At 40.7% G+C, this 22,577-nt stretch overlaps 3 protein-coding genes across 5 annotated transcripts; 1 reads left to right on the top strand and 2 right to left on the bottom strand.

Annotated features, from left to right (window-relative positions):
* Positions 1 to 763: 763 nt before the first annotated feature.
* On the top strand, positions 764 to 9,564 carry LOC131104525 (voltage-gated purine nucleotide uniporter SLC17A9-like). Of its 3 annotated transcripts, XM_058051814.2 has the most exons (13): positions 764 to 1,294; positions 2,798 to 2,995; positions 3,073 to 3,212; positions 4,347 to 4,446; positions 4,513 to 4,637; positions 5,050 to 5,149; positions 5,235 to 5,331; positions 5,419 to 5,506; positions 5,581 to 5,615; positions 6,822 to 6,937; positions 8,056 to 8,111; positions 8,265 to 8,294; positions 8,369 to 9,564. In XM_058051814.2, the coding sequence occupies exons 1-13, from the start codon at positions 1,173 to 1,175 to the stop codon at positions 8,530 to 8,532; spliced, it is 1,371 nt and encodes a 456-aa protein (XP_057907797.2). In that variant the 5' UTR covers positions 764 to 1,172; the 3' UTR covers positions 8,533 to 9,564. The 3 variants fall into 3 exon arrangements, with proteins under 3 accessions (XP_057907797.2, XP_078652649.1, XP_078652648.1); XM_078796523.1 differs by having other exon boundaries at positions 4,513 to 4,568; positions 5,235 to 5,506; XM_078796522.1 differs by having other exon boundaries at positions 5,235 to 5,506.
* A 673-nt stretch (positions 9,565 to 10,237) lies between these two features.
* ythdf1 (YTH N6-methyladenosine RNA binding protein F1) lies at positions 10,238 to 15,628 on the bottom strand. Its single transcript, XM_058051813.2, has 6 exons — positions 15,246 to 15,628; positions 14,904 to 14,931; positions 13,269 to 13,363; positions 11,484 to 13,106; positions 10,646 to 10,690; positions 10,238 to 10,494 (listed from the first exon to the last, which is right to left on the bottom strand). The coding sequence occupies exons 1-6, from the start codon at positions 15,273 to 15,275 to the stop codon at positions 10,480 to 10,482; spliced, it is 1,836 nt and encodes a 611-aa protein (XP_057907796.2). The 5' UTR covers positions 15,276 to 15,628; the 3' UTR covers positions 10,238 to 10,479.
* Positions 15,629 to 15,824: 196 nt separating this feature from the next.
* On the bottom strand, positions 15,825 to 20,440 carry nkain5 (sodium/potassium transporting ATPase interacting 5). Its single transcript, XM_058051011.2, has 7 exons — positions 20,185 to 20,440; positions 19,538 to 19,675; positions 18,139 to 18,219; positions 17,824 to 18,021; positions 17,684 to 17,744; positions 16,084 to 16,152; positions 15,825 to 15,994 (listed from the first exon to the last, which is right to left on the bottom strand). The coding sequence occupies exons 1-6, from the start codon at positions 20,236 to 20,238 to the stop codon at positions 16,097 to 16,099; spliced, it is 588 nt and encodes a 195-aa protein (XP_057906994.2). The 5' UTR covers positions 20,239 to 20,440; the 3' UTR covers positions 15,825 to 15,994; positions 16,084 to 16,096.
* Positions 20,441 to 22,577: the final 2,137 nt, after the last annotated feature.

Raw genomic sequence — 22,577 nt, 5'->3', positions numbered from 1 at the left:
ACCCCTGATCTACATGAATGTAATCAATGACCAAGATCATAAATTCATGTTCCAGTTTGTAAGTGCACTTTAAGGGTGAATCCCGACATACGTACGTATTGGCTTTTGTGCAAAATGAGGAAAATCGCAAGAGACGCACGTGGACCACATGAATTTTCATGCAAAGCCCAAAAAAGGAACCGGTACTCCGGTTTCCTCCCACATTCCCAAAACATGCTAGGTTAATTAGCGACTCCAAATTGTCCATAGGTATGAATGTGAGTGTGAATGGTTGTTTGTCTATATGTGCCCTGTGATTGGCTGGCCACCAGTCCAGGGTGTACCCTGCCTCTCGCCCGAAGACAGCTGGGATAGGCTCCGGCACCCCCGCGACCCTCGTGAGGAAAAAGCGGTAGAAAATGAATGAGTGAATGAATTTCAAGCCGTAGCCAAAACCTTGAACACAGTCAGAAGTCTAAACCAGATGACTCGGAAAAAAAATTCACCAGATTTGATGACCAACCTCTGTGAGGTGGAACACACCAGGTTTGATGACTGCTGCCCCTCACTTGGTTCCCCGCTGTGTGCCACTGGAAGTCCTCTCTCACATCCTAAGTCTCTTTAAAGAAGGAACCTATGTAAGTGATATACAGTGGTGTGATTTTAATTTGTCACAGGTGAATCAAAATGTTTATTTTTTATAGTCTATCATGTACTTATTGTAGATCTCATGGGTGCCAATCCATGATGACCAGGACCGCCCATTAATTAAACCTTCTTGTTTACATTTTTCAGTGCAGTCGCAGGAAGGAAAGATTCCCCTTTAATGTGTTTGAAATGCTTCATACAAAACCACGTTCCATTTTTTTTGTGTTAACTGCTTTATCACTTGAATCAACCACTTTGTTTACATCCAGTCGGGGTTACGACCATCACTTGAGGTCAGCTGTTGTTATCATCACATGTCTATTTTTTTTTTGGACAGAGTCTATCCAACTGTTCCTGTGGCGCCACTGCACATTTGTGTTACGTTATGTTATGTTAATAGCATCAATGGATTTGTCCTAACATGTTCTTGTTCTACCAGTCTAGCTTGTTTGCCCGTGGCTGGGATTTGTCACCGCAACGCACTTTTTTTTTGGGCAGAAGCGCTGGACAAGCTAAAAGACTGAAAACGGTGGTAAATACCTTGAATGGCAGATAAACACACATTGGGAGATGGTAGGACTAACTTTGCTGCTCCACTCTTGGATCCTAAAGTTGACACGGCCAAAGCGTTTTTGGATGAGGCTGCAGGCAAACATCAGTGGCCCAGGTGAGATGCACTCCAATCGGGTTAAACTGCCTGCTGTGACCCGAATGTGATTTATGTGTTTGTTTTCAAGCTTTACAAATCATCGCATCCTACTTAAGAGCGTGTATCTTAAAACTCCTTAAGACTGTGTCTGTATGTTTTATCATATGAGCTTACAATTAGGGATGTCTGATAATTATTTAAAAAAAAATTGGTTGATATCGGTATCAGAATTTTCTCTCATCAATAGTGGTAATTCACATTACATCAGCTATAGAAAAAAAATAGTGTCTTTAACAAAAAAAAAAAATTAAATCTTTCCAAAACTCAAGAAACACAAATGTATTCTTATATAAAATATATAACACATGGGGTTAGGTTTTAATGCAACCTACCAACATGTACAAATTTATAGTACTCAACATGCAGTTTGACTCCTCAATAAGCTTTTATGCTGTCCATTTTGTTTCAGTTTCAAGTTCAGTCAGTCAGATTATACTCATATCAGGGCGGCACGGTGGTCGAGTGGTTAGACCTCACAGCTGGGAGACCAGGGATCAATTCCACCCTCGGCCATCTCTGTGTGGCGTTTGCATGTTTTCCCCGTGCATGCGTGGGTTTTCTACGGTTTCCTCCCACATTCCAAAAACATGCTAGGCTAATTGGCCACTCCAAATTGTCCATAGGTATGAATGTGAGTGTGAATGGTTGTTTGTCTATATGTGCCCTGTGATTGGCTGGCGACCAGTCCAGGGTGTACCCCGCCTCTCGCCCGAAGACAGCTTAGCTTAGCAAATGATAATGGAAAATACAAGTTAAACTGTTTTAATCCCACACAAGTGGAAAACTCAAGTCCTTGTTTCATGGTACAATAAATATAATTAAAACTAAATAAGAAGAAATTGCAATTTTTACAATTTAATTTTTTTACTTTTTTTTACATTTGTTTTACAATTTTTGTACACTTTTTTTTACAATTGTTTAAAAATATTGTTTAAATTTTGTACAATTTGTTTTACAATTTAAAAAAATTAAATTTTTTTTTACTTTTTACAATTTTTTTTACAAATTTTTACACATTCTGCACATTTTTACAAACTTTTTTACAAACTTACAAACTTTTTACAAATTTTCACTTTCATATAAAATAAGTACATTATGTCATCTTCAATGTCCTTGGGATGGTTGGGATAGGCTCCAGCACCCCCGCGACCCTCGTGAGGAAAAAGCGGTAGAAAATGAATGAATATCAGTTTCTCAACGCAAAAAAAAAAATCCTTGGGGGGGACATGACAGAAAATAAAAATATATGTGATGTTACACATATCAGTATGGGTTGATATTGGTAATTGTGAGTTTGACAATATCGGCATATTGGTTATCGGCAAAAAAAGCCAATATCAATGTATTACATACCCCAACTGCATCCTATGAACAAAGTGGAAGCCAGAAGTATTCCTCTTACCGTATGTAAGTAAAGTAAAGTATGTAAGTAAAGTATGTCTTGTGTTGTCCAACCGGTAGAGCCGTGGCTCGCAAATGGATGCCAGTGTTGTTTGCGGGGACATGCCTGCTGTACTGTGCCAGGATGACCATGCCTGTCTGTGCTGTCTCAATGGCAGCCACGTTTCACTGGAGCAAGATCGATACCGGTCTTGCTTTGGGTGGATTCTTCTGGGGCTACTCCTGCACGCAGATTTTAGGAGGACATGCAAGTGATAAGTAAGTGATTGACATACAATATATACGATTCTACTAGAGGATAAACTTTTTACTTTTTGGGATGTTCCACTTTATAGAATCGGAGGGGAGCGAGTCCTGTTCTTTTCAGCAGCATCGTGGGCCATGATCTCAGCTGCTACGCCTCATCTGGCCCACTTGGGCAGTCACACCTTGGCTCTAATGACCATGGCAAGAGTCCTCATGGGACTCGTACAAGGTGATAATGTTCTGATCTTAAACTGTGTTTAGTGATATTCTGGAGCTGAAAAAGTAGAGTTAGTAACACAAACGTTGCGTCTGCTAACCTGAGCTAACTCTAAAACACATTTGGTACATTCTTTCTGCGTAAGAATTCAAGTTAAAAAAAAAAAAAAACAATAACAAAATAATAATAAAAAAATAAAAGGACATTGAAGATGACATAATGTACTTATTTTATATGAAAGTGAAAATTTGTAAAAAGTTTGTAAAAATGTGTAAAAAAATGTAAAAAATTGTAAAAAGTTAAAAAAATGTAATTTTTTTTTATTGTAAAACAAATTGTACAAAAAATTTAAAAAATTGTAAAAAATTTTTTTAAACAATTGTAAAAAAAGTGTAAAAAAATTGTAAAACAAATGTAAAAAAAAGTTAAAACAAATTAAATTGTAAAAATGGCAAGTTCTTCTTATTTAGTTTTAATTATATTTATTGTACCATGAAACAAGGACTTGAGTTTACCACTTGTGTGGGATTAAAACAGTTTAACTTGTATTTTCCATTATCATTTGCTAAGCTATTAACTCACCTCATTAACTTCAGTACTGGCCATTTTGACTGATTTGACTCAAGGCACACAGAATATTGTGTTCTATGGCTATATAAACATGGAACCTCACCCCCCCCCCCCCCCCCAAAAAAAAGAATTCAAGTTCATTGATGTGTTTCTATTCATTCAGCTTCTTTGAAACTTACGGTTGTGTTAGTTTGTTGTTGCTTCGCTGATTGTATAAGCGGTTTATACCAAGCATTCATAAAGCCAACAAGGGTCCAAACATAGAGCCATGTGGAATACCATATATTAAAAGTACCTTGAACTTGTTTTGTAACTACACAGTGCATAAGACAGTGTGCATCAGTCACTGATTGTGTGTTTTTTTTTTTTTTTTTTTGTCTGTTTGTTACGGGGATTGACTGATATAAAGTCAGTTGGAAAACTGCTTGTACTACTGACAAAAATACAATAAATAATTAAAAAAAATACAAAAATAGTACTTGACAACAATACAGTCAACAAGGCTGACACATTACAGATACATATAGTGGTGTATTCGCTTCTCCCTACTAAATTCATCCCCTCTGTTTTTTCTAGGTGTATTTTATCCATCTTTGGCCAGTTTGATTGCACAGCGTGTAGCGGAAGGAGAAAAGGCCTTTTTAATGAGCATCATGCAAAGTGGGTGCTTTCTTGGGTATGTCACACATACTAATCATCATATAAGTGCAACATTTTTTTTTGTGACAGATTGTTCTTTCAGGATATTGATTGCTGGCGGACTGGGCTCGCTGCTGTTGGACTGGTACAACTGGGAAAGTGCGTTCTATGCTGTTGGTTTTCTGTCTGGACTCTGGGCGCTCATTGTTTGGCAATGTTTATTGAAAGGTGACTTCTACCGAACTAATAGCATAGCTGCGATGCTTTTCCTTGAATTGACACACTTTTTATTTGTTTCCATCACTTTGATGATTAAGACATTCCAATTATTGAATGATTCTTGTGAAATTAAGGACAGCTAACAAATCGGTGATTAATCTCAATCATTTTGCAGCATAACCACGAGTCTTGTGGCCTGTCCTCCACAAAAATACACTTAGGCCCAGTGTCAAAATCATTAAAAACCGCTGCCCCCAGTCCAAGTACTTCTAACTGTAAGTCAACGACGTCCCCCGTCTTTGTTAGTCAGTAGCGTTGTACGCTAAACAAGTGACTAGTTAGAATTCACAGCCGTTGTATTCCTAGAAAGTGACGCTCATGTTGGCGCTATGGTAACATGTTTGCTATGTGATGCATGTAGGTCAACCTTATCCACCGCAGAGGGAAAGACCAAGTGACTCCCGATCAAAGAGATTTGCAATATTTTATTTGCTGCGTCTCCTGAAGAAGCCAAGTGTCTGGTACCACTTTTAGGTTTGACCTTTTATTCATACGTTTATTTTTTCCGTATCAATATAACGTCTCTGTGTCCATCTTCATCCAAAGGGCCATGGTTTTTGCTCACCTGTGCACATGCGGTACTTCCTACATTTTACTGTCGTGGATGCCGACATACTTCAATGACGAATATCCGCATGCTGCGGTATTTCCCCTTTCTTCAGGCTCACAAGGCTTCAACTTTATACTCATAAAGTATCTTCATTTTTCAGTGGCTTGTCTATTCTTGCAGACATGGACGTACAACGTGTTTCCTTGGCTAGCAGGCATTCCGGCAGCTCTTTGGGGTGGATATGTTTCGGATTCACTCATCAGCCAAGGTGTCATCACAGTTAATAGCATTATGAATTATATGTTGTTTACTTTTAATAAATGCAATTTTTTTCCTATGTAGGATACAGTGTTGCGTTTGTGAGAAAGACAATGCAGGTAAATATGCTAATTATTTTTTTTTTACTCACATTCTGTCTTAAAGTTGATGGTTGAAATCCAAACGTGTGCAAATACAGTATGTGTTAAGTGAAAGAAAAGTCATGTGCATGATTTGATGACATTTGATGACGTGGAAATTGTGTGGAAATATGAGGTAATAACTATAAAAGCAATCTTCACTCGCTAAATGTACTGCAAAAAAAGGTCAGTAAGGATAATTCATAATGCCGCCTACAGAGAACATACTAACTCCTTATTTTAAAAATCACAAACTTGCTGATATAGTTCATCTTCAAACAGCTAAAATAATGCATAAGGCTAAAAACAACCAATTAGCTAAAAATGTCATCCAATACTTCTCTAGAAGAGAGGAGAAATATGATCTCAGGGAAGAACTAAATCTGAAACACTTCTATGCTAGGACTACGTTATGCTAGCCATAGCATTTAAGTATGTGGAATCAAACTATGGAATGGATTGAGTAAGGAAATCAAACAATGCACAACGATGAGCCAATTCAAGAAACAATACAAGCAGTTGATGTTTGCTAAATACAAGGATGAAGAGTCTTGAACCAGTCATGATGTGCTATATATATCACTATATTGACACTTACTATGGTACCCATTATGGCATTGGATACTCATATCACCTCCTACTTCGGTACGAGGTACATTATTGAAAAAAAAAAGAAAAAAAAATACCTTAAACTGTATTATGAAAGCAGGAAGTGAACAAATGTAACAGTTACTGATTGTAAATGTACCAGATGGAGGGGTAGGATTTAATAAGCTTTGCTTCTTCCTACTCCTTTTGGACATGTGGAACTGTGAACTGATTATGTGATGCATTCAATTGTCATCTGATGCATGTTCAAATGAAATAAAACCATTACCATTACCATATTTCAATCCTGTATCTTATTTGTACAACAATAGGAACAATAGGATTCAAGGATAGGTATGAATGTGAGTGTGAATGGTTGTTTGTCTACATGTGCCCTATGATTGGCTGGTGACCAGCCCAGGGTGTACCCCGACTCTCCTCCAAGATAGCTGGGATAGGCTCCAGGTAAAAATCCACGTTTGTGATGTTCATCCATTTCTGTAATGTTAATGCAAGTAAGTATATGCCCATATCTGTTGTATGCGAATCCTGATCAGATGCAAGTCTTGCTCTTTTAACACATCTTCCCTTCCACAGTTCATCGCCATGGGTGCGTCGGGTGTTTTCGTCATGCCGCTGGCTGGAAAGGTCTCCTTTCCCGTGGCGGTGATGCTGCTTTCAGCTGCTATGGCTTCCCTCTCCTTAACCAGCAGGTATGTACGTGCTTGTCTGTTTAAAGGTGCCTCATCATTTTTATATGACTAAGACACAGTAGACTTAATACAGCATAACCAGGAAGTAATGTTGTTGAAGGATGGAGATATACTATAATTATACTAATTATACTAATTATACTAAAAATACAAAACTGATTTCCACCAAACTTTGTAGAGGGTTGGCACATGGACCAAAGAGGAAGGCATTACATTTTGGTGAAGACCAGGATAACGGCGCTAGTACACAAATGTAATATTTGAACTACTATGGCGTTATAGGATATAACATTCTAACTATAAGTGGTTATTGAAGTATTGTTAAAGTAATATCCCTAATGGTGACCTTTGTACAATACTGTAAAATATACAGGTATTTTTTCAGAGTCGGGTTTTTACACCAGATGCTTTTCCCGATGCGACCCTGGACAGGAATCAAACCCACATGTGTAAAATTACACCACGAGTGTAAAATCTGATGGCATCGACAAATTAAAAATTAAATTAAATTAAATTAAATTAAATTAAATTAAATTAAATTAAATTAAATTCATTTGGTTTCCATATGAGGCTGCATGGCATTCATGTGGTTAGCGCGCAGGCCTCACAGCTGGGAGACCCAAGTTCAATTCCACCCTCGGCCATCTCTGTGTGGAGTTTGCATGTTCTCCCCGTGCATGCGTGGGTTTCCTCCGGGTACTCCGGTTTCCTCCCACATTCCAAAAACATGCTAGGTTAATTGGCCACTCCAAACTGTCCATAGGTATGAATGTGAGTGTGAATGGTTGTTTGTCTATATGTGTCCACCAGTCCAGGGTGTACCCCGCCTCTCGCCCAAAGACAGCTGGGATAGGCTCCAGCACTCCCTTGTGAGGATAAGCAAAAATAGAAAATGATAGAAAATGAATGAATGAATGGTTTCCATATTAAATACATAACAGGTATACTAATAACATATTTCTTATAATAATGTAAAATAAATGCTCTTGTATACTTTTTGAAGTTACCATAACCTTATAACAATAGAAAAATTTGAATTTTTAAAAAATGGTCATTTTGTTCTTGAGTGAAAAGGTTAAAATGCCGTCATACTGTGATGAATGATGAATGTGTTTCAGTGGAGCATCTGTGAACGTCCAGGATCTCACCCCATCGTGTGCTGGTGCCCTCTTTGGTGAGTGTGTATCAGGTAGTTTGTGTGTGGTGGAAATGGAAGTTTAGTATTGCATCCATTCAACAAATGTGAAGCCATCAGTCGTACGTGGTTACGATGTCTTTTAAGCAAAAAATGCCAATATTATAAACAGATTTTCTTGCTCTGCATTAGGTTTTATGAATATGCTGGGTTCCTTCATGGGTATGTATGAACAGCATCGTTGCTAAGCAACAACATGTGTGTATTCTTACATGTCAAATACGTGTCCTGCACAGGCGTGGTGATGGTCTCACTCACGGGTTACCTCATTGAAGTCACCCAGTCGTGGGCTGCAGTTTTCTCCCTCATCACCGCTGTCCACGCCGTCGGTCTCGGAGTCTTCCTCTACTTTGGGGACGCTCAACGTGTCGACCTAGAAAATCCCAAGTCATTGATGTGACGCTCGTGGTCATCCGCAACGCTGTTGTCTGATTCTGGTCCACATCACAGCGTATATTCTCTCATGGACGGCTGGACGGCAGATCTCCTGTCTGGAGAAAGAACTCCTCAATAGGATTAAGGAAAGGAACACTATGATCATTCCAAGAAATTCATACATGGTATTCATGGTATTATGTTCCGGACTTAATTTTGACTATTGAACAGAATATTGTGTGTATTGTGATGACTTAATGAATGAAATGATGTTGAATGAATAGTGTAACTGTGCTAACTAAATGAATGAGAAATTCAATACCGTTGTGAACACGTTTGTCTATGTTACTTTGGGAATGTTATTTCTGTTTCGAGAAATGAGCCAAACCAATGGAGAAAAACTAACATACCTACCTGGATACCAATCAATTTTGGTAAAGATATGTATTAAAATGACACAAAGTAGTAGTTATTATATCAAGAGTAGCTGCGGTTGGGTGACGCCACCACAAACAAAACCAATTAACTGATTTTACCAGTCTGGTATGTTCAACGCATTACCGAAAGGTGTGCTAATTAAGTTGACAAGAAAGAAATAAAAGGCACAATAACAGGTAAGTATATCTTTAATAATGAATATGATCAAATCTAAGAACGTGATAGTGACCTCTGATACAATTTAATTCAAGGGTGACATTATTATTATTTTTTTTTTGCATAACTTCTTCTATAATCCAATACTGTTATATAGCTCTGGTTGCACCGCAGTCATACTCCCTCTCTTTACTGTAACGCTCATTCAAACACACACACACACACACAAAGACAGAATACAGCAAGATATTAGAAAAAAAAAAACAAAAAAAAACCATCACAAACATATAGCATATAGGCTAGTCTCCGGGTGTCCGTACACTAAGAATAAATCAGTTAAGTATAATGCTACAGTTAAATGTTTGAGGCGTTTGCAGTTAGAAATGCCAGTACATTAAAGCTTATAATATCTGATGGTGCATGTGGGAGGGGGGGGGGGTCACGGCCATGGAAAATGATGCCATCATCAAATACTAGTATGTTAATAAAGAACAAAACCAAGTGACTAAAGTTTTAAAAGCATTACATGCTACATCAGATTTGGACAAGACAGCGAGAGAACAGATGAGAGAAGAAAAAAGCAGCTGACAGAAAGCAAATTTAGTACTGATAAAAAGCCAAAAACATTATATCTGTCCAGTTAAGAGAGGGACCATAATTAGATATACAAATTCCCTGAAACTGTCTGAAACTAAGTGAAAAGAAACATTAAGGCTCTGTGGTGGAGAGAAAAAGAAAAAGACAAATTAGAGACAGACAAGCTTTCTCCACCATGATGCTCTATTTTAAATAGTCATCAATCAGTCAAATCTTTTTTCGGGCGCTTCAAAACAAAAAAAAAAAAAAGTGTTAACCTTTTGCACATTTTGTCTGCAGGCAGACTTGCACACATTCCTAAAGTGGACATGACAAAATGTTCAGTGATAATATTAAACACAAGTGGCCACACACAAATAGCAGACGTTTGTTCACTCGCAAGATTCACCAACACAAGCACTTCACATTTCTCCGACACACAAACCACAATGTGAACAGTCACTGAATATCAGCAGCATGTTGTCATGAGATCTTAAAAATAGACGTGCAGGTTTATGTCAATTTTTAATGTTCTGGGGCAGCGATAAGGCTTTTTAAAAAAAAAAAAAAAAAAGTATGTAATACTAAAGAGACTTCATCCCTTCGCACTTCCTAAAGACGGGGAGCGGTGAGTGATGTGGTTAAGACGGGGGCCAGAGTCGACAAAATTAAATAGAAAAAATATTAGTCTTCAATATTCTTCATGTCCGTGTGTCTTCTTGGTTTTTGTTAAATCTAAATACATTTTATTGTATTCATCCCAGCAGGACCTGCCGTTCAGCTTCCACAAGGCGTTGTATGTTTACTTCTGACGATCCTGTGTGGAGCAAAGAAAAGCAGCTTTGGATGCAGTGATATTCATACGTATGTATATAATAAATAACAATAACATACAGTTGTACTGTGATAAAAGGATATACAAATACATATATGTACATTTCAGAAACACGACTTCCTTTTCTTTTTACCTGATCAAGTCGGGGTCGGTTCTGTAATGTGGCTGGTTCATAGCTCTGGAAAACAAAGAATAGCCTTATTAAAATTAGGGAAGACCTGATCCACATTTTTTTCCTATTAGTCTTGCCGATCCGATCCTTTTTTGGATATTGTGCAAAAAAAAAAAAAAAAAATGAGGATGCAAACACCCCCGGATTCACTGTTTACTACATGCTATTCCAGACTTTTCACCCCGTTTTTACGGGCGACATCGGACTTCTTTCAACCAATCAGGTAAGCTAAACAATAAATATTTATGTTCATGTTCAATGGTTTGATTCTTATATACTTGTTTTTAATAGCCCTGGGAGAAGTTCATAAGGCATTCATAAAAAGGTCATATTACTAAAAAAAAAAAAACAAACAGGTTTGGTTAGCGCCTTCATTTCAACCATGCTAACTTTTCGTTAGAAACCAGAATCAAAACGAGGAATCGGAACTCAAACGATGCCCAACCCTACTTACCGGATATTATTTACTCCGGTGCAAGTTCCCATGTCAAAGTGCATAGTTAGGTTTCACCAACATATACCGTTTACCATCATTTTACGGAGATTATTCAAAACAAAAACTAAACTCCTTCCGATTGTTTAGCAAATAGCCCTAACTTTGTGTCATGATTATTAGCATCAAATTAGCTCGATTTTTACAAGTTTGAACTCAAATAATAATGCTAAAAACAAAATGCTGTATTCACGTGTGCCTCTGCTATGATGCAACACAAACATGCTAACTACACATCTCAAAATAACATTTTATGTTCAAACAAAAGATAAGATCTCCATTGGAATTGAGCTGTGGCAAACTGACCTTTTTGACCACCTCTTCCTCTTCCTGCTTCTTCTCGTAGTGAGAAAAGTCGTCAAAGATGGAGGTGGTGTGTTTGTACTGGACGATGATCTTGAGCACCTGCTTGGCCTTCTCCAGCGGAACCTCTTGAGTGTCCCGCGAGTTGGTGACGGGCTTGTTGTCATTGTTCTCCAAGCGGATGTGGCGCAGCTGGCTGTTGGGCACGTCCTTAACAAACAACCAGTTCACGTCAAACTTGCCCTTCCACTTGTCCTGCGCCCAAACGCCGGCACTGGTGCCATAGTCCACGGGCGAGCGCATTTCCGCCACGCCGCAGAAATGGCCGCTGCCGTTGACGCTGAACAACAAGTAAACGGGACCTTTGGAGTTCATGGCCCTGAAGGCGGAGTCCAAGCGCTTGTTGCCGTGCTCCGTGCTGCACCAGATGGAGTACTTGATGGAGCGGTGGATGTCATCTTCAGAGTAGCTCTTGATGATGAACACGCGGCCGTTTTTCAGGTTCCAGTCAAACTCTTTGGGGTTGTAACTGTGGGCCGCTCGGAGCTTCTCCAGGACGGGGTGGGACTCGCAGCCGGGCTCCAATCCCAAGCAGACACCCCCTCCGCCCCCGTTACCGATACCGCCGCCGCTTGAGGAGCCGCTGCTGTCCAAGCTTCCGCCGCCGTAACACAAGTTGCGATTGCGCGGGGCGACCCAGCGGGTCTGAGTCGCTGGGGCGGAGTTGTGGTTCTGGTAGGACTGGAGGGGAGGGGGAGGAGCCTGCATGGTCATCTGCTGCACGAGCGACTGGGCCGACTGGAGGGACTGCTGAAGGGGCGGCAGGAGGCTGGCAGGGTGCGAGTGAAGCTGCTGCGCCTGGTGCTGTTGGTGGTGGTGCAAAGCGGGCGCCATCTTTGCGGCCACCACTTTATTATCCCAGGTGTCGATGTCCATGTTGTGTTTGATGGGCGGTGGGGGCAGAGGTCCACCGCCTATGGGCGTGCCCAGCTTCATCTTGCTCTTTTGCTGCTGCAGCTTGGCGGGCTTGCTAGCGATGGCAGCCCACGATGCCGGCTTCGGCGGTGGCATTCCGACGGGCGTTCCCCCGTTGCCCGTGGCAACAGCGACACCGCCGCCGCCACCGATCACCGAGCCGGCGGCTTTCACACCCGAGCTGCCCGCTGCCACATCGCCGCCTATTTTAAGGCTCAGCATGCCCTGCTCGAGGTTGTTCATACCTGGAGCCTTACTGAGGGTGTCGCTATGGAAACCAGTCTGACCATCCGGGACTAAAGTGCCTCCTAATGAGCTTGGTGGGTAGCTGTAACTCCCTCCGTAGGCTGAACTTTGAGTCTGCTGGCCCTGAGAACCGCTGGTCCCCCATGCGGAGAAGGCCGGGTTCTCGGGGAAGAAGTTGAACCTGTGCGGATAAATGCTGCTGCTGAGACCCCCCGGCTGCCCGAACACCGTGTCATGCATGAAGTGGTGGTCTCCATTGCTGAGGGGCGCATAGGGCGTCAGGTAGGGTATCGGCGGGTCACCGCCTGTAGACCACGGAGCCTCACTCAGAGGGTAAGGAAATCCAATGGAGGGGGCGTAGTAGCTGGACAGGTAAGGATCTGTCATGGACTGATAGCTGTTATTCTATAAATAGAAACAAAAACATTTGTGAGGATCAAGAACGAGGTGATGACTTTTCGGCTGTGTTTGTTTCATTCAGACTTGATGTACCAGATTTGTTTTGGTTCCAGATTACAAGTGCAAACACGGCATTAATGTTCCTAAAAGCCAAAAGAAGCCGCCCACCTGATTGGACTGTCCAGTAAGATAAGGCTCAAAGTCGTTGTCGTGGACCGCATCCTTCTGGTGCAGGGAGCCGTTCTGCACCGAAACGGGAAAGGCTGCAATGAAATAGAAATTTGTCACAAAAAGAGTCGTCACTGTACCGCTTATGGTGTGTATGTTTTGTTGTCATTACTCTGATGGGTAAATATCAAAATGATGTACAATGAAAGTACATTCATTCTCTAGTAGGGTCGTCCCGGCTGACATTTGGTGAGAGACAGGGTACACACATACACACACCTATGGAAAACTGTGAGTACCCAATAGCCACGTATACATGGACCGAAATATTAAAATTCCATTCGGGTTATTTGCTCAAAGAAAAGCGCCAATCCGAATGAATATATAATCGGATTCACGGGGGTGGAATATTCCTTTCCCCAATCCGATTGAGGTATCTTGTACCCGCTCAAACGGAAAGTTAGACTGCGTTCTTCTTTGTGGTGTTTTTATTTTTCTGTTGTTTATTGGGGGCGTCACGGTGATCTAGTGGTTAGCACGCAGACCTCACAGCTAGGAGACCAGGGTTCAATTCCACCCTCGGCCATCTCTGTGTGGAGTTTGCATGTTCTCCCCGTGCATGCATGGGTTTCCTCCGGGTACTCCGGTTTCCTCCCACATTCCAAAAACATGCTAGGTTAATTGGCCACTCCAAATTGTCCATAGGTATGAATGTGAGTGTGAATGGTTGTTTGTCTATATGTGCCCTGTGATTGGCTGGCGACCAGACCAGGGTGTATAGAAGACAGCTGGGATAGGCTCCAGCACCCCCACGACCCTTGTGAGGAAAAGCGGTAGAAAATGAAAGAATGTTGTTTATTGGCGGTTGGCAAGCAGCTTTCATGTGCATTAGCGCCATCTGTGGAACAGAATCTAAACCATTCACAAGTCCAGTTTTATTAAAAAAAGAATATACATATCTATATAAAACATGTGCCGTGCTTAATTATGAAATATTAGCAAGATTGAACTTTATCTTTTCCTGTTCCCGGGTGCGTTCTTTCAGCGAACGCTGAGATATGATGTTGTGATGTTCTTCGATTTAAAAAAATTTAGGCGAGCAATCGGCACTGGACTGCTGCGGAAAGTTTGTTTTTGATTCAAACTAAATTCCAAGACTGGACGAAGGAAAAACTGGCAATACGGAGTTATTCCAACAAGTGAAAGAATAACTCGAGGAAGTCGGCATCATGTGCTGTTGATGTTTACGCTTTATTGCGTATGCCCCATTGACTATTCTCATTGATTATAGCGGCGCATGTAGACACGTGATTGGAATATTACTTTCCATGGATACCATTGCTTTCGGACAGGTCATTCGGAAAGAGAAAAACTCCTCATGTAAACGTGGCTATTGAATGTTTTTGGGATGTGGGAGGATGTCAGAGAAAATCCACTTAAACACAGCAAGATCATACAAACTCCAATCAAAACCATGTAATTAGTAATTCATTTCACCTGTATGAACACTGCCACAACATGACTGATAAATAGATCAATTATGGATCAGATAGGTAGGTATAGAGTGTCAGGTATGTTTATTGTGAGTGGAGTATAGTTACTCAGTCGGGTGAATAATGTTCATGTACTTCTTACCTTTGCTGGCATCCTGTCCTTTCGATATCTGAGTAGAAGGGGTGCATGGAAGGGAGATGAAAGCTTACATGGGTCGTGAATGGCACTCAAAGCATCACACATTATCCTCGCTACGCTAACAACACGATCATATTTTTTTCATCGAAATGCTACATTGGAAAAAATACAATTGATGTGATGCTATTATAAGCACCTAGTGAGGACAGCAGGCCTTGATTACAAGCATTTTTTTCCCCAAGCTAACCCAGCCTTTCAGTTAGCAAATTAGCTGGCCTCAGTGGGAATGCACGTCGAATCCTTGGAGAAATAAAAAATTCCACGGCGTTTAATGTTGCCGCTTACCTGCGCGTCAATGCTAGCAGCGGACATCATCGATCCTCCAGGTGTTGTTTTATAGCCCCAGTGACAAGACGTTCAGTGTGTTTGCTTCACAAACTCCGCTTTGTGGAGATGCTAGCAGCTAGAGAGGATGTTACTTTGCTAAACCAGTTAGCCGCAGCTGCTATCCGGTGTCTCCAGCAGGAGCGGCCGCTTAGCTTGTTGTGTTGCCTGCCGACGCTGCACCACCTCCTGTCAATATGAAGCCAGAGGGAGGGGGGTGGGGGTTCGAACCCTCACTGTTGCTTTTAATATTCGAGCTTCCTTGGTGGACCTGCTAACTTATCCCGACTGCAGCTTCAACCGGGTCTGTTAGCCGGAAGTGACGTAGCTTACGTAAACTACGCGTCTTTGGCTACCTAGCAGCAGCGCACCCATGCTAGCAATCCCATTTATTGTAAAAGTACCACATTATATTTCCAGGGTGAGTACTTCTTAAGTACTAACTCACATTCCCTTAAAGTTTTGTGTATTATAAAATATAAAAATGCACCTTAAATATACGAAAATATGGGAAATGTGGAAATCTTATTGAATGGTTGAACAAATATGCAACTCTTTATTTACATATTTCAAATACACACAGATTCACACACATATATTTACACGATACTGGACTTTAACCTCCATGAAGTGTACGGTTTAAATTAACTGCTGAAGAAATGTCATCACAAGGGTCGTTGCCTTTGTCAACTAGGTTCCTTATTCATAATCTGAAAAACACAGAAACATATAACATGAGCGATAGTGAAGAACGTGTATTACGTGTATTACAGTACATTGATTGGGAAAAGCCACTTACATATCACAGCTGTTTAGTAGAAGAAGTGTGGAGGTTTGGGCGGGCTATGACACTCATCAATGGTATCAACTAAAATATAAGAGCAAAGAAATACATTAAACATAATGCAAAGAAAAATGTGATTATTTTTATTATTATTGTTTAAATCAAATGTGTCAAATTCAGGTACGGGGACCAAATCTGGCCCATGTGTTTAGAAAATGTGTTTAGACCTTATCAAGGAAAGTGCTTTGAGCAATGTGAGTAAGTAAGCGATTCCTCCAGTATAAACTACACTTGCATTTGGGTTTTAAATAAATATTCTACAAAACACAAAATTGACAACCATTCTTAATAAGGTTGCCAGATTCACCCAAAAGTCAAACCAATTTAACTCTACATAACGACCCAAAAACAGCTGGGATAGGCTCCAGCATGCCCGCAACCCTCGTGAGAAAAAGCGGTAGAAAATAAATGAATGAATAAAAACACAAAACTGACAACCATTCTTACTAAGGTTGCCAGATTCACCCAAAAGTCAAAACAATTTAACTCTACATAATGACCCAAAAACAGCTGGGATAGGCTCCAGCATGCCCGCAACCCTTGTGAGAAAAAGCGGTAGAAAATGAATGAATGAATAAAAACACAAAACTGACAACCATTCTTACTAAGGTTGCCAGATTCACCCAAAAGTCAAACCAATTTAACTCTACATGACGACCCGAAAACAGCTGGGATAGGCTCCAGCATGCCCGCAACCCTCGTGAGAAAAAGCGGTAGAAAATGAATGAATGAATAAAAACACAAAACTGACAACCATTCTTAATAAGGTTGCCAGATTCACCCAAAAGTCCAACCAATTTAACTCTACATAACGACCCGAAAACAGCTGGGATAGGCTCCAGCATGCCCGCGACCCTCGTGAGGATAAGAGGTATAGAAAATGGATGTATGCATGACTAAAAATAGCAACACAATTAGGCCCAAACAACCATAGTTTGAAAAGTGAGGTTACAGGGAAAAGAGATACAGAAGGTGGAGAATTTAAAGTACTTGGGGTCAATAATTCAGAACAACGGAGATTGTGATAAGGAGGCGAAGAAGCGTGTGCAGGCAGGATGGATGGTGGAGAAAAGTGTCAGGCGTGATAGAAGAGTTTCAGCTAAAATGAAAGAAAAGGTATACAAAACTGTGGTGAGACCAGCCATGTTGTTTTGGTCTACAGGAAGCAGAACTGGAGGTAGCAGAGATGAGGATGCTGAGGTTCTCATTGGGAGTGACCAGGATGGATAGGATCGGGAAGGAGTACATCATGTTAGAGGCCTTGGAGATAAAGTCAGAGAGGCCAGACTGAGATGGTTGGGACATGTCCAGAGGAGAGATAGTGAATATATTGGTAGAAGAAGGTTTATGGATGTAGTGAAGGAGGACATGAGGGTAGTTGGTGTGAGAGAGACAGATGGAGGAGATGGAATGAACGGCATGAATGGACACAAAAAACATGCATATTGTTTCCCCCAAAAATAAAAAGTCCATGTAGGTGGATTTGGTTTAGCTAATTTAGTGAAAGTTGAACATCATTCATATTTTTGTGCACAATGATCAGCATCATACTTACAGGAGTTCTCTTCATTGGAGAAAAGACTGACCACATAGCAGGCATAAACAAATGCTAGAAGCTGTGGGGGTTGACAACAACACAGTTATTAAAATAATAATCTTCATATGAACACACAACTACCCAAAGAGCTCCCTCACTGATATGAAGATCTGGATGATGCCTTGCAGGACTTCTATGTACTGGTACTCCAGCCAGCAGCTCAGCACGGTAGTCAGCTCTGGGTTTCCATGGTTATGCCAGTCAGTCGATGGAAGAAGTTGACTTTGACAGCCTGGGCCGTTTTCCTTCCACCAGGAGCCATGCAACGACACTCCGAGGGAGAGAATGTCACTCTCCTGCAGGGACAAAATCAGCAGAACATACGTTATGTATCGTGCTATACGCTGTGTTTGCACGTAAAGAGAGGCTTAGCACTGGTAGCTCTTTAATTAAGAGCTAATCGTTACGCTCACCTTGGAAAGACCTCCCAAGTCCAAGTAGAGGCAGCAAACAAAGACATTCCAGCTGAGCCATAACAGAATCCACAGAAGGTACTGAGCAGGCAGGAACACAAGACAAATTAAACGTGATTTTGCACAGCAGACACCTTAGTCCAGGGGTCTCAAACACGCGGCCCGTGGGCCAAATGTGGCCCGCAGGACACTAGTTTGAGGCCCCCGCCTTGATATGAAAGTTTAATGTTAGTGCGGCCCGCGCAAGTTTGATATGGATGCCGTATGGTATCATGTACCCAGAAAAAATTATTACGTTTGATTCATGTTCATGTTAAAGGTTAAATAACTGTTAATAGTTATCCTCCCTATCCGTGTGGAAGTGGTACGTTTTTGGCTATTTAAGTTTAAAGGAAATAACTTAAAGGCTACCGTTTAGCTCTCTAGTTTGCGAGTTAGCATGTGTCTCAAGACCCTGCAGTTGCGCAATATGTTGTAAATAAAAAGAGTATAAATGTGACTATAGTCGTGTTTTGTCATGTCTACAGGGCTCTAATAATGCTTTGTTCATTTTAATCTGAAAAAAATAATTTGTCTACCCACCAACTATATGTGGTTTCTTAAGTTTTTATTATTTGCCGTTTTATGATTATTCTTATATTTATTTATTTGTTACAGATTGATTGATTTTCTAATAACACACAGATACCTGTAAAAAAACCTCACAATTGACATTCTTACACTATGTTAATTTATGAAATGGCCAGAAAAAAAGTACTAAAAAGTATGAACTAGTGGTTGTGTTACTGTTAGAATCCCATTCTAACAGCCTATCCCAGCTGTCTTCAGGTGAGAGGCGGGGTACACCCTGGACTGGTGGCCAGCCAATCACAGGGCACATATAGACAAACAACCATTCACACTCACATTCATACCTATGGACAATTTGGAGTGGCCAATTAACCTAGCATGTTTTTGGAATGTGGGAGAAACCGGAGTACCCGGAGAAAACCCACGCATAGGCTAGGGATAAGGATAGGCTCCAGCACCCCCGCAACCCTCGTGAGGATAAGCGATAGAAAATGAATGAATGAATGAATGAATGAATAGCCTATCATAAACACACAATGATTGCCATGTATATTTGTGATGGACCAGTCATACGTTTGGACTGACTTCCTCATGCTGTGTGTAAGTGTGTCCAAATGTTTAACCGGTAGTTTACATGTATACTAGACAGTGAATACCATCCGATTCTGCACAAACAATTTTTACAATGTTTAACTTCTGATGGAAATCAGCTGGAATCGACTCCAGCATAACCCTGCAAACCTAATGAGGTTAAGCGGCATAGAAAACAGACGGATGGATACACTACAATTTTAACTATTACAAGCATCAAAAAAGCATAAAATCAAACCAGAATAAGATAACGTGGTCTGTACTGCATGGCACCAAATAGGCCCAGGATGACCACGATGATGTGAATGAAGTTTATCATGATGGGAGCCCACTGGAAGCCAAGGAAGTCAAAGACCTGTCTCTCCAGTGCAGTCATCTGTAGGAATAAAACAAGACCGTCTCAATACAACCATCAGGGACAAAGCACTGGTTCTTTGGGGGGAAGCGGCCCAGCCTGCCATGAACGGAGGAGGGGGGGGGGCAGGGTGGGAAACACAGAAGGAGACGCAAAGCTCTTCCTTGTGGCGGATGCACAGGTGGGCGGTCACTTTTTTTTTTCATTTGCACCTTGCACATAATATGTCTTTGTGTAGCTTTGCTCGAGCCACAATTCTATGATTAATTTCATATTATTTTGTAAACACTGAATTTCTTTTGTCCGGGTCCACAAACTAAAAGTTCAATATTTACATATTTAGCTTGGAAAATTCTGTCAACACTTCAAAGTGCAGCATGTACTATAGTAATATATTAAAAGCAATACCAATAATTAGGATACACAGTATACTAATAAAATGCAATATATTAAAACTACTTTGATTCCAAATAAACCTGATGGTGTTGTGTAAACAGATGTGTGTGTGTGTGTGTGTCTGATCATCTTACCAGCTGCAGACAGCACAGGAGGACCAGCATGCATCGTGCCGAGCAGCAGCCCATGATGATTCCTCTCTCAAATGATGCCAAAAACAACAGCCAAGATTCCTCTTTAAATATGCTCAAACAGGAGAAGCAATCCAGCGAGGGGTGAAAGATGCAGCAGTGCACACACACACACACACACACACACACACAAACCTCACCTCATTGCAATAACACTCTGTCTGGGAAGTAGGGGGAGGGTGATATGGGGGGTGGTTAGTGCCACATAGAGGCGTAAAAAAAAGGAGGTTGAGGTTTCCCGTGTGTTGGCTTGTCCACGTCCATAACGTTGATGTAATGTTTTTTTAAAACAAGTCAAAATGAGGCTCGGTAGTGTTTGTGTCCTCCATGTTTGATTTCACTGAGGTTTGATTGACTTGGAGTCGAGTGTTTTGTTGTTTTGAACAATATTTACAGACCTGATCAAAATAGCTAGAATTTACCTTTTGCATATTTGGATCTTAATGAGGTTTTAATATGCAAAAGCAAGAAGAGGAAGTGTGAGCAAAAGCGCTTTGAAAATATAATTTAATAAAAACAACAATTTCATCGATATAGGCTGTTTATCAGCTGATCAAAAGTTTCAAAAAATTACAAAAAAGTCTCAAAACCAGAAGAAAAAAAAAATTCTTAGTAGGACTCAAGCTGAGTAGCGCCACCGTTCTTGTTAATCACTGCAAAAATTGTTTTAGACAAAGATGTATACGGTGATGTATGGCGATATTCATTGAAGTAGGATATTTATAGCGCAAATATCTCAGAAATATTAGAAATTGTCCTGTGACGGGAACAGGTCTTTTTATGCAGGAGAAGTCAAATGTGCGGGTTATTGTGTGTAGCTGCTCTATAGGAAACCACAACTTAATACAAAGCGCCAAGAGAATAGAATTGTTATGCTAGTGTGCAATGCTTTGTGGGTAATGCAGTGTAAAGCGAGTCGAGTACTTCTGATAAAATGTGTGTTAAATGAATGTGTTATTTTGTAACGCACTAAAAAAAATAGCCTCAGATTTACAATGATTTCAGTGAGCATAGAAAATAACCACTTTTGACCTTATCCTCACGAGGGTCGCAGGGGATGCTGGAGCCTATCCCAAATGTCATCCGGCGAGAGGCGGGGTACACCCTGGACTGGTGGCCAGCCAATCACAGGGCACATATAGACAAACAACCATTCACACTCGCATTCATACCTATGGACAATTTGGACTTGCCAATTAACCTAGCATGTTTTTGGAATGTGGGAGGAAACCGGAAACTTGCACGGGGAGAACATGCAAACTCCACACAGAGATGGGTGGAATTGAACTCGGGTCTCTTAGCTGTGAGGCCTGTGCGCTAAACACTCTTCATCGTGCAGTGCAATTTCATATAATTTTATATTAATTTCCACTTTTTTTAGTGTGCTAAAATGGGGCAGCGCCTGAACTGCCCTTGTGATCCAAAAGTATATATGATTTTTGTTGGCAATCATGGTTGTTCAACACTAAAAAAATGGATGACATAAGCGTTCCACTTTAAAAAATTAACTTCTTACCACATTACTTATCAAACAACCCAAATATGTATAAGATTCTAAACATTTTGATCACATGGTATTGGCCCGGTATTGCAATTACAGCCCTGTTATCGATACATTCAACTTCCCAAAAATGTAAAGATGTTTTTTTTACTACTCATAAATGTATTTTCCTGAATAAAAACATAATTGTATTCTCGTTCTTATCCTATTCAAGGTCACATGGGGGGCTGACGACTATCCCAGCTGGTTTTGAGCAGGAGGCCGGGTACACCCTGTACTGGTAACCATTCAATTACAGGACATATATTGACAACCATTCACACTATACTACAATGTAGTCGATTTAGAGCCTTCAATTAACTTAACGTGGATGTTATTGGACCGTGGGAGAAAACTGGAGTAAACCTATTCAAGCACAGTGAGAACTCATTGTATATTTACTGAAAAGATGCGAGGAGAATCTCTTTAGTTGCCAGTTTATGTACTTTATAGGCCTCCATCTATGCTCTCCTGTTGTGGCACTGATCGCCCCTCATACAGCAACACTGACTTCTTCCCTCTGATAGGTGGGTGTCTTCTCTCTGCTATTCTCAGAGACACCAGCAGGGGGCAGAAGTTGTTATACTACTAGCAGGAATAGTCGATCTGAATGAAGGCTTTTAAAATTATTGACGAAATACTAAATACAACAAAGCTAGAGAAATATATTTTACATTAATCTTATTAGCTACATGCATATAGAATATTAAATCTAGTCTTTAGCAAATATTACAGTGGCGTTTGCTTGACAATTGTGTACCGCGCAAAACAGGAACTATACATTAAAGGTGTAATT

Source organism: Doryrhamphus excisus, linkage group LG15, assembly GCF_037039965.1.
Source record: "Doryrhamphus excisus strain RoL-2023G ecotype Guam linkage group LG15, RoL_Dexc_Guam_v1.1, whole genome shotgun sequence".
Taxonomy (NCBI): Eukaryota; Metazoa; Chordata; class Actinopteri; order Syngnathiformes; family Syngnathidae; genus Doryrhamphus; species Doryrhamphus excisus.
Note: the sequence above shows the minus strand (reverse complement) of the source record. Positions and strands in the feature narration are given on the sequence as shown.